This window comes from Myotis nattereri (assembly GCF_964212035.1).
Source record: "Myotis nattereri genome assembly, chromosome: 8".
NCBI lineage: Eukaryota > Metazoa > Chordata > Mammalia > Chiroptera > Vespertilionidae > Myotis > Myotis nattereri.
The window spans coordinates 64,383,895-64,396,449 of record NC_138083.1 but is presented as its reverse complement, the minus strand read 5'-3'; the positions used below and the strand labels follow the sequence as shown (position 1 = coordinate 64,396,449).

The window sequence follows — 12,555 nt, the reverse complement described above, 5'->3', positions numbered from 1 at the left end:
TGTTCATTTATTTTGTTCTTTATATAAGTAAAATCATATGGTATTTGTCTTTCTCTGTCTGACTTAATTCACTAAACATAATACCCTCTAAGTCCATCCATGTTGTTGCAAATGGTAAAAAAATTTTTTATGACCAAGTAATATTCCATTGTATATATGCACCACTTCTTTATCCACTCATCTGTTGATGGGCACTTAGGTTGCATTTATATCTTGGCTATTGTAAATAATGCTGCAATGAACATAGGGATGCAACTCTTTTCAAATTAGTGTTTTGGGTTTCTTCAGATCAATACCCAGAAGAGGAATTGCTGGGTCCCTCTTTGACTCTTGTTTTATAGGCTATTTTTTCTGGCGTAAATGTTGCTATCCCAGCTTTTTTGTTTGTTTGTTTCTGCTTGCAAGAAATATCTGGTGTGATCTAAAGTTGGTTATCAGGTGTTTGTTCTGGGGCCTCTTGGGAGGGACTTTGATGCAGGCCAAGGACAGCTGCTGCCTGTGCCCTGCCTGGGGCCACCTAATATGACCTACAAAATGGTTTGCAGATGGTTGCCATTTGTGCTGGGCCTGGGAGGCTAAACTGGGAATTGAGGCCAGCTACTATTGCTGAGCTTGGGGCTGCTTAGCAAGAGATATGGGGTACACTGAGGCCAGATGCTGCTTATATAGGGTTTGTGAACCTTTGAGAGGTTTTAGTAAAGTCCACACTGTGAGCAAAGACAGGCCACTTATATGGAAAAACTCCTGGAAGCAGCTTGGGCTGGCCCACACTTTACACGACACCATTACAGTGTCCTGTATTTGTCTATTTACATCTACCAGAGAGTTTTATATTTTTGTATGCTTTCATGTTGATAAAATCTCTGTTTCAACTTACAGGACTCCCTTTAGCATTTCTTGAAAGGCACACATCTAGTGGTGATGAGCTTCCTTAGCTTTTGTTCATCTGGAAAAGTATTTCTTCATTTGTGAACTATAGTTCTGCTGGATAGTATTGTCAGGTTTTTTTTTCTTCTTCAAACAAAACTTCCTATTATCCCACTCCCTTCTGGCCTCTACGGTTTTTGCTGAGATCTACTGATTATTTTATGGGAGCTCGTTTGTATGCGATAAGTCACTCTTCTTTTGCTACTTCAAGATTCTGACTTTTTAACTGGTTTCTGGATTTTTCATAAAGGCATTTTGGCCTCTATATTATTGATGTTAGTGTCTCTGTGGGGAATGAGGGCTGTAACTTCCTACCCCACTATCTGGTTGTCATTTCCCCTTACTATTTTAACAAGGGAAACAGGAACAGGCTATGGAACCCAGTATGCTTTATATATCACAAACAAAGCATTTACTAAGTACTACGCAGTAGTATGTACCTGGTATCCTTTAATATTATAAGGCCTTGTTTTACAGATGAGATATATAAGATCATGTGTAAAAGATGACTGGTATGTAGTTGACGCTTAAAAATGGGAGCTATTTTTATTATTTCTTTTATACTAAAATTTGAGGTGGGGAAATTATTGTAGATTATTGTGTTGTGCCCAATGTAATCACAAGGATCCTTATAAGTAAAAGAGGTCATGAGCCAAAGAATGTAGCTTCTATAAACTGGTAAGGGGTAGGAAACTGATTCTCCTGGAGCCTCCATAGGGAACACAGACCTGCTGACACTTAGATTTAGTACAGGGGGACCTATTTTTGGGTTTCTGACTTCTAGAATTGTAAAGAATTGTGTTGTTTTAAGCCACTAAGTTTGTAGTAATTTGTTACAGCAGAAAAAGAAATTAATACAGAAGTCTGAGTTAAAAAACTAAAATGACACGTCATGAAATTACTTAGGAAATATTTTATTATACAAAATTTACATTTGTTGTATATGATGAAAAGCATAGCAAAACCAATCTTTTGCTAATCCATTTTTTTCTGTAAAGAGTTAAGATTTATTTTCTAATACATTAGATAATACAACTTTTATACAGCTTACAGTTGTGTTGGTTGTAAGTATCTTGGGACATGAGGTATAAAAATGAAAACAGATCAGAAAAGTGCAGGGGGAAGACCACTGCCAAAGAGTAATCTCCAAGAACTTGGCATTTTCCACGGCAAGGTAGACGCTGTGGCGTCATCACTCTGTAACCGAAGAACAAAATATTTTAACCCTTCATCTTTACCAACAAATTACCTTTTAACATGTAAGTGTTATAAAACTCTCCCTTCTCTGGTTTTTTGGTTCTTTTTGGTTTTGACACTTTTAGCTCCGTTTTATTGTAAGGAAAAACAGAGCAATACATTTCTATGTCTTTATGCCAACTTAAGATAAATTTCCTCAAGTTTCAAATTATAAAGGTATGCCAGAAAGGCTGTGGATAGATTCCACCAAGTAAAATCAAACTTAAAAGAAATAGGTATTAAAAAAAAAATCAGTGCTGAGGGTATCAATTTGTTCTTAGCAAAATCATAAATTAAAAACACAGTTGCCTACCATATAAAACATGAAGTCCCTTATGGGACTTCTGTTATGCCTAAAGGCTAACTGATTTCTCTAGGTATGATGTTCTTATTTCATAATAGAGAAAAGTCTTTTAATTATAATGTGTATTCGATAGCTACAGTATTGCTCACATAACAATACCTTTTGTTTTCTAAAAAAAAGGAATCCTGAATTCCAAAAAGAACTTGTTTATTCTTATAAGAAGCTTTTGGTATAAATGCAACATGAATAGTGAATACAATGAAGTACTTAAGATATTCCTTTTATGGAGAATTAGCTTTAACGAAACAACTGTAAACAGCAAGTTGGTTAACTTGCCCTCCTTTAAAAAGTTCAGTTAAAATAAATTTTATGTAGAAATATGTTTATATTCAACATAAACTTCTACTTATTTGGTCTACTTATATAGCATATAAAATACAAGTTTATGAATATATAACCAGAGAAATCAGAGGCTTAAGCTATAGGAAAAAACTTACATGTGGTTTGATTATCTGAAGCCATTCATTAAGATATTCAACAAGACCTAATGCATCTGGGATATTGTCTCCTTCTGAAACAAATTTGAGCAGAACAGCCATTGGGATTTCTTTAGAACAGCTACAACAAATTAAAAAAAAAATAATTAAGTATTCTACTGATATAAGACGCTGTTAACTATAGCTAAGTGTGTCTGTTTTATAGCTAAGATAATCTAAGTTTTGGGCAAGGAGAAGATACCCATCATGAAATCACTTATTTATCTCCCGTTACCCCAGATACATTCTTCTGTTTGTGAGGCCAGGACTTGGAGCCATCCATGTAAGCCCACCCTAGGCATATGCAAGTTTGTGCCTCACACCAAGGCTACATAAAAAACCACCCCTCTATCCTTGGTTATAGAACATGAGATATGTTCTGATCTACTCCCAAAACCTACTGTAGAAACAGCTATTTTCAGAAGCACCACAACAGAGACTGAAAGATTTTAACACCTTATTATTCAAAAGCAGCAAAAGAAAATTGTGGAACAGAATAAAAGGGGCGGGGGGGGGACCTTACTATTATTTCTTACATTTATTGAGTGATTATTATGTGCTAAGCAATGTCTGCATATTTTATTACTTAATCCCTACAACAATCCTTGAGAAAGTTATAATTATACCCATTTCATAAATCAATCAGTTTGGAATAATGGAAACAAGGACAGAGTACCTGGATTCAAATTCCAGCTCTGCCACTTACCAGATTATGTCAGGCAAGTTACTTAATCAAGGCTTTAGTGTTCCTCTTCTGTAAAAGAGGGATCATAACAGAACTGAACTCATAGTGTTGTCGTGAGGTTAAAAGGTGGTAGTGACGGCAAAGTGCTTAAAACAGTGCCTGCCCATAATTAATGTTAGCAATTAATTATGAGGTAACTTAGGTTTACAGAGATTTCAATATAGTTAACATGCTCAAAGTTCTATATGTAGGAAGTGGCAGAGGTGGCACTTGAACCTAGGTCTTTCTGACTCCAAACATAAGTCTCTTAACTGTTATGTTATAAATGCCTCAAGCTAGTAACAAGATGGAGATCTTACCAATGCAAAAAGCTTCCTGTTTGCCAACAAAAGCAAAAATCATTTCTCACACCCTAAAACCAAGCACTATGAGAAAACTATACCAAAACTTGAGAGCACATGCCTGACAGAGAGCTACAGCTTTAAGATGTGGAGGAGAATCTGGCATGGAAGTTCAAAGGTCTCAGCTGTACAGGGAGAGCCTATCACAGCATTTCAGCTTAAACATTAGAAGTTGGAAGTTGTTAGCACTAATTATACCATCTCAGTACACAGTTCTAAAATATCTTAGGGACTCTCTGGCTTTGTATAGAAGAACTGTGAGCAGTGTTCCTGATTACTCATGTCATGATAGCCTTAGAAATGGCTCATGTTGAGAGAAAGCCAGTCACCCTGGTGTGCCTTCATTTTAAAGGCTCTAGCTAAAAAAGTGCTGGCGTATGGCCTTGAACTTACAGTGCCCCACACTACTACTTTGTAACAAAAATCTATATATATAAAAACCAAGCGATCAGAACGACCAGTTGCTGTGACACATACTGTGGCGGCCAACCAGCCCGATTGGGGCCCCGATTGGCCCCCCTCAACCTCACGCAGCCCCTCCCCGTAGCTGGCCTGTCCCCTCCCACTGATTGGGGTGGGGCCGGCTGGCCAACCACTTGCGGCCCCTTCCCCCCACCCCTAATCAGACCCCATCTGTGCATGAATTTGTGCACAGGGCCTCTAGTAGTAGTAGAATAAGAGTTTTGTTTTTTTAAATATATTTTATTGATTTTTTACAGAGAGGAAGGGAGAGAGATAGAGAGTCAGAAACATCGATGAGAGAGAAACATCCATCAGCTGCCTCCTGCACATCATCTACTGGGGATGTGCCTGCAACCAAGGTACATGCCCTTGACCAGAATCGAACCTGGGACCCTTTAGTCCGCAGGCCGACACTCTATCCACTGAGCCAAACTGGTTAGGGCAGATAAGAGTTTTAATATCCTCTGCTCCTCTCTGTAAAAATGGAAGGTGGAGTGTGACTAATTTTATTACTTTTTGTGACACTAACACATGAGATATATCCATTATTAATTTACAAATGTACTTCTATTTCAATTAAATACAAGAATGGACAAAAGTAGGTTTATAGTTGCTTGTATGGAAAATAATACAATAATTAATAAGTGATAACACAAGAATAAACTCTGTGTTTCATGTACTCACAGCTTTAAACCTACTTTTGCCCACCCCGTGTAAAGACTCTCAAGTCAGCCACACCACTGTCACTAGGAGTAATATTATCTTTTCCAGAGATAAGAATATATATTTGTTCTGATAGTGAGAAGGCAAAATATGTATATCACAAAACATTTAGCACATAATCTTAATATGCATTGAGGGAGAAAAAAGGATTAAAAATTGTATGAATCATGATTTTTTTTCAATTTCAAAAATTACTTAGCCCTAACTAGTTTTGCTCAGTGGATAGAGCATTGGCCTGCTGACTGAAGGGTCCCAGGTTCGATTCCAGTCAAGGGCATGTACCTTGGTTGCAGGCACATCCCCAGTAGGGGGTGTGCAGGAGGTGGCTGATTGATGTTTCTAACTATCCCTTCTCCCTTCCTCTCTGTAAAAAATCAATAAAATATATTAAAAAAAAATATTTATTGTGCTGGGCTGGTTGGGCTCATTGGCTGAGTGTGGACCTATGAACCTGGAGGTCACAGTTTGATTCTCAGTCAGGGCACATGTTGGGTTTTGGGCTCAATCCCCAGTGGGGGGTGTGCAGGAGGCAGCCAACTGATGATGTTCCTCTCTCATCGATGTTTCTATCCATCCCTCTCCCTTCCTCTCTCTCTGAATATCAATTTAAAAAATATATTTTAAAAAAGTATTTATTGCAATGAATGTAAAATTGCATTGAACATTAAACACAGGTCTTGCTATAGCTGAATACAAGAAAATTGATTTTCTGAGAAACAACTTTAAATAGGATGAACTCTAAAGTTATGTTTTGTAGTATCTTGCAGATACATATATTCAATTCAACTATATTTTAAAGAACTTGGGAAGACTCAAATTACTAATTCAGAAATAAAAGTGAGGACATTACTACTGACTTTACAGAAATAAAATAGGAGTTATATTTTAATGCAACAGATTTTCTGTTTAAAATGATGCCAATGTTCTGAAAGTGGTGATGGGTTCACAACACTGTGAATGTATTTAATGCCACTTAATTGTACACTTAAAAATGGTTAATGTTATGTATATTTTACCACAATTAAAAAAAGATTATAGTCCAGCTGGCGTGGCTCTGTGGTAGAGCATCAACCTGTTAACCACGAGGTCATGGTTCGATTCCCAGTCAGAGCACATGCCCGGATTGCTGGCTTGATCCCCAGTGTGGGGCAAGCAGGAGGCAGCTGATCAACGATTCTCTCTCGTCATTGATGTTTCTCTTCCTTTCCTTTCCTCTCTGAAATCAATAAAAATATAAACAAACAAAAAAACCCCAAACCAAAACATAAAAAAAAGAAAAAAAAAAGATTATAGAGGTTGCACTGAACAGTATTAGGATCCCTAACATGCCACATATAATAAAGCATTAAATAAGGCTTTTCAGGAACCTGTTCTCCTATAAGCAAATTTCAATCTTTCCCCTGAATGTAATTTCCATTTTATAAATATACTAGAAGGCTGGTGCATCAGATTCGTGCACTGGGGTGGGCGGGGGAGGGGTTGTCCTTCAGCCCGGCCTGCACCCTCTTGCAGTCCAGGACCGGGACCCCTTGGGGGATGTCTGCCTGCTGGCTTAGGCCCGATCCCCATCCCTCTCGCAGTCTGGGGCTCTCACAGTTTGGGACCCCTTGCTCCTTACCATCCGCCTGCAATGGAGGCGGGAGAGGCTCCTGCCACCACCGCTGGGCTCGCCAGCTGTGAGCCCGGCTCACTGCTCCTTAGCGTTACCTATGAGGTGGGAGAGACTCCTGCCACCACCGCTGGGCTTGCCAGCAATGAGCCTGGCTTCTGGCTGAGTGGCGCTCCCCCTGTGGGAGTGCACTGACCACGAGGGGGCAGCTCCTGTGTTGAGCGTCTGCCCCCCAGTGGTCAGTGCGAGTCATAGTGACTGGTCTTTCTGCAGTTCGGTCAATTTGCATATTACTCTTTTATTATATAGGATAGGATTTTCAATGTTCCAATAAGCAATCCAACAATTCTCCAAATTATCTTACTTTCACTTTTAAATAAAGCAGGGAACAAATGAGAAAGAGGCAAACAAACTCACCCTTCATCATAGAGTGTTTTTGTGATACCTCCTCCAGGTATACGGATGCAATACTCAGAATCACTTATTTCAGGAATGCATGGGCTTTTTTCCATTTCTTCCCAGTTAAGGTTTTTTATTTTATTTTGAATACTTTTTTGCAGGGAAGGTGTAAGTAGGTACCTAAAGGGAGTACTAGAAACAATTACATAATTAACTTTCTAAAAACTCACAAATATAAACATGAAGGAAAAAATCAATTCTTTTAGAAAAAATTATCTTATTCTCTATTCCACTGCACAAGGCAAACCTAAGTTTTAGCAACCTTTGGAAGAATAATGTAAAAAATATTGTTTTGACTTTCTATTTACAGAGAAATGGTAAAGAGATAGGAATATTTAAACTAAGGCAAGACCATCACGAAGATAAATTTAGTTTTCACAGCTATGCTCCCTTCTGGCCATGATGCCTATTGTGAGATTCCTAGAAATTAGCTCCAGTTTTGAAAGGTTACTCTTGGCTGATATTTTTCATCATGATTTTATACGTGCATAAATGATTATGCAATAAAATAGATTATATTGCTATCTCTTGGATACTTTGTCTTATATTTAAGATTTCAGTTTGACATGCCTAGGAGCTATACTTACTAGTAAAGGCAACTGGATTTCTGCAAATACAAATGGTTGAATAATTAAAAAATTATTAAACAATAAATCTAGGTACCCTTTCTCCTCTCTTTTCATAGCTTAGCTCTGTAATGTTGCATGCACAATACCACACAATCAAAGCACAGTTCCAGAACCATCTGTATATTTCCTTGTGCCCCAACTATGGAACTGAAAGAGTCAACCTAACTGTGCTCCCTCCTATCTCTTGACTTTCTTTTACCTTCTTCTTTCTAAATTTCAGGGAGGAGAGGTAAGGATATACATGGCTTGTAAAACTTATTTTAACTTTTTAATAGATAAATCATCATAATATTGCATAATCTTTACAAAAACATTTTTTCAAAGGCAAAAACATACCTGCGAAGTTGTAGATCATTACGGTGATATGAGTGACTGCTTGAAAGAACAATAACTTTGGCACAGTTACTACTTTTCACCCATGAAAGCAGTTTTTCACAGAATGGCTTTGATTTATACTTCGTATGTGTTGGGGGGAAAAAAAAGAAAATCTAAAAGTCAGATCTTAGAGTATACTAGTAAGAGGATTCTCTCTAATATTTTATCAACTTTATCTCATGATATATAATTTAAATATACTAAAATTATAATTATTTTTAGATCCATTTACAGTCCTTAAACTGAAGGTGAAAAATGAAGAGCAATGAATTACCTATTATATCTTTACAATCTATATATATAAAAGCCTAAGTGACCAAATGACCAGTCGCTATGACATGCACTGACCACCAGGGGACAGACACTCAGCACACAGGATCTGGCTCCCTCCTGTCTGGATCGGGCCTGCGGGGATCAGGCCGAAACAGGCTATCCAACATGTCCCGAGGGGTCCCAAATTGCGAGAGGGAGCAGGCCAGGCTGACGGACCTTTGAAGCAGGCAGGGTGAGCAAAAAGGGTCAATAGGCAATGAGCACAGAGGAGTGGTCGGAGGTCAGATTAGGTAGAGCAACTGTCCAACAGAACTCTGCAATAACAGAAATGCTCTTTATGGCAAGTGCTTGACACATGTGACTAGAATGATGGAGAAACTGAATTATTAATTTTATTCACTTTTAATTAATGAATCAGAATTTAAATAGCTAGATGTGGCCATGGCTACCATATCAGTGCAAATGCAGGGCCTGTTGGGCCATAGTAGGGCTGTGAATTCACTCTAAATAAGATAGGAAGCCACTAAAACGCTTTTTGAAGAGAGAAGTGATGTGATTTGAAAGGAACATTGACGTGCTGTTTGCAAACAGACTATTAAGTGTTTGTGGGAAGTAGTTGGGGCAAGTCTAGAATCAGGGGCATAAGAGATGACAGTAGTTTGGACTACAGTGGTAGCAGCTGGATGCAGAAAATATTTTGATATATCCATAACTTATATGTAGATGCCACTGCTTAAAATGTAATACAAATGAAATAAACCTATAATATTCACATGCTTAAGTTTTTTCACCAAGGCTACCTGAATTGGGAATATGTAAGATCCAAGCTATATGTCCCAATTCCTTTCAATATAATCATAAAATAATGGTAGCACCTCTGAAATTTTGATTTTTTTCACTGTAAATTCAGAACTTTCTTAACTGTACGTACAATAAAAACTCAGAAATTATTTTTGACTCTTAATTCTTAATGATACTTAGTATTTACTCATATTTTACTTTAATAAATTTTAAAAGGCAAATATAATATGCTAACCTTAATAAAAATGGATCTTAACTGAAGAACCACTAGCTTCTTTGAAGGCAATGAATATACTGTTAAGACAAGAAGAAAATGAAATCATACAAAAGTTAAAATGAAGGAGTTATAGAAATAAAACTATTAGCCACCCAAGTGCCCGTCAATAGATGAAAGGATAAAAAAGTTGTAGTACATATACACAATGGAATATTACTTGGCCATAAAAAAGAATGAAATCTTACCATTTGCAACACCATGGATGTACCTAGAGTAGTATGCTAAATGAAGGGATTAAGAACTTCAGATTGGTAGTCACAAAATAGTGTGGGAATGTAAAGCACACCCTAGGAAACATAGTGAAAATAATGTAATAACTCTGTGTCAGGTGGGTACTTGAAATATTGGGGGAACTACTTTGTAAAGTATATGACTGACTAACCACTATGCTGAAATTAATACGAAGTAATATTGAATATAAACTGTAACTGAGAATTAAATTAAAAGGATATAAATTTAATGTAAAAATTAAAATCGAATTGTAAGAACTTTTATATCTATATATTTTTTCTTTAAAATATATTTTATATTAATTTTAGAGAGGAAGGGAGCGGGAGATAGAAACATCAATGATGAGAGGGAATCATTGATTGGCTGCCTCCTGCACGCCCCCTCCTGGGGATCGAGCCCACAACCCAGGCATGTGCCCTTGATCAGAATCGAACCCGGGACCATTCAGACCGCAGGCCGACGCTCTATCCACTGAGCCAAATTGGCTGGGGTGTATCTATATATTTTCAATAATTAAAAAATAGAAGATATGTACTATATCACTTGGTTAAAATAAAGCATTTTAGAAGTACCTTAAAATGTACCAGTGGGTTTTATTCTATAGAATACATTCATTTCTGAAAAGTTAACTCTAAGAAAATTATTTTTCCTCTAACTTTGATTATAAAATCAAAAAAGTAGCTCTGGCCAGTATGGCTCAGTTGGTTGGAGCGTTGTTCTGTGTACTGAAGGGTTGCAGGTTCGATTTCCAGTCAGGTACATACCTAGGTTGTGGGCTCGATCCCCAGTTGGGGAGTGTTCAGGAGGCAACCAATGGATGTTTCTCTCTCTCTCTCTCTCTTCGTTATTTTCTTTCTAAAATAAAAAACAAAACAAAAAACCCAAAGAAGTATTCCCCTAGAAATTTCTGACATTACTGAAAATAAAATAATTCTTAAGAATGTTGTCAGTTTCTGATAGTCTCCCTTCTCCTCTCTAGAGAGCAGCAATACTAATTGGGTTAACGGAAGAATAAAACAAAGGAGAATGTTAGTCATGTAATAAAATCCCTGGAGGAAGTACATTTCTGTTTTTTAGGAGGTTTTTGTTTGTTTTGTTAATCCTCACCTGAGGGTATTTTTCCATTGATTTTTAAAGAGAGTGGGAGGAGGAGAGAGATATATAGAGAAATATCGATGTGAGAGAAACACATCATTTGGTTGCCTCCTGAACATGCCCCAACCAGGGCCAGGAATCAAGCCTGCAACTGAGGTATGAGCCCTTAACTGGAATCGAACCCAGACCCTTCAGTCTGTGGGCCAATGCTCTATGCACTGAGCCAAACTGGCTAGGGCAGGAGTTTTTGAAAGACCTGAAATCACATGCAAAATTTTCTGTGAGTCAATGTGTGTGCTTTTCTGGGAAAAGGACCCATAACTTCTATCAGATTCTAGAAAGGGTCCAACTTACTGATGCCTAAAATGTCCCTGTCAACTTCACCTCCAGGAATGAAAAGCTCTGATATGAACCAAAGACAAAATATAGTCTCTAAGGACATAGGATTAGGTTACTGTGCTAAGAGGTAAGCTTATCTTTAATTTTATTTTTAAAAATTTTATTTATTTCAGAGAGGAAGGAGGAGAGAGAGAGAAACATCAACAATGAGAGAAAAATCATTCCGCCTCTCACACGCCCCCCACTGGGATGAGGATGGGGAATCGAACCATGACCTCCTGGTTCATAGGTCAATGCTCAACCACTCAACAACACCGGCTAGGCAAGAGGTAAGCTTTTAGTTATTATAAAAAAGATTACAAATAACCCTAGATTTGGGCAAATCCTTTGGTGGATCAGGTCTCTTCTGCTATAGGTCTTTTGGGGATTATCTCATTGGACTGTTATGGTGTGGTGTGATTGGGGATTTGCATCAGCAAGTCTAGTAACCATCAGGTATGTTCAGGGCAAAGGCAGCTAAAGCAGGAAGATTAAGAATTAGGAAAAAAGGCCCTAACCGGTTTGGCTCAGTGGATAGAGCAGCCGTGGGCAAACTACGGGCCGTGGGCAAACTACGGCCCGAGGGCCGAATCCGGCCGTTTGAAATGAATAAAACTACAAAAAAAAAAAAAAAAAAAAGAGACCGTACCCTTTTATGTAATGATGTTTACTTTGAATTTATATTAGTTCACACAAACACTCCATCCATGCTTTTGTTCCGGCCCTCCGGTCCAGTTTAAGAACCCATTGTGGCCCTCGAGTCAAAAAGTTTGCCCACCCCTGGTCTATAGAGTCTCTTTCTAATGTAAAACAACTTTACTTGTAGTAGAATAAAATATGCCGAAATCTTACATACCTTCAGCATTTATACTGAGTTCTGTTGAATTTTCTTCTGATGTTGCATATGGATTATTTCCAACCATTGGCACAAGACAATCGGTATAGAAGTAACCAATTTTACACATATTCAATGTAGAAATAATCAGATCTATTGCAAGCTGGCCAACATTTCCAACGGATACTGCTGGCTGAAATCATTAAAAATATATATATATACTCATTAAGACATCAACATTAGCGGCACTTTTAGAAGTTTAGACAGAAGACAATAATGACAGCACTAGTACTGAAAGTTTATACTCAGCTGCATCATT

At 37.7% G+C, this 12,555-nt stretch overlaps 1 protein-coding gene across 2 annotated transcripts in view; it reads right to left on the bottom strand.

Moving 5' to 3' along the window:
- Positions 1-1,821: 1,821 nt before the first annotated feature.
- PSMG2 (proteasome assembly chaperone 2) overlaps positions 1,822-12,555 on the bottom strand; it is a 14,316-nt gene continuing 3,582 nt past the window's right edge. The window contains exons 2-7 of one of the 2 annotated variants that reach the window (XM_081097609.1): positions 12,258-12,429; positions 9,656-9,714; positions 8,308-8,426; positions 7,301-7,474; positions 2,965-3,085; positions 1,822-2,124 (exon numbers count right to left, since the gene is read on the bottom strand). In XM_081097609.1, the coding sequence (XP_080953735.1) occupies positions 2,032-2,124; positions 2,965-3,085; positions 7,301-7,474; positions 8,308-8,426; positions 9,656-9,714; positions 12,258-12,429 (738 nt within the window). In that variant the 3' untranslated portion in view covers positions 1,822-2,031. Of the gene's footprint in view, positions 2,125-2,964; positions 3,086-7,300; positions 7,475-8,307; positions 8,460-9,655; positions 9,715-12,257; positions 12,430-12,555 lie in introns of both variants that reach the window. The other variant, XM_081097608.1, reaches the window with a different exon arrangement.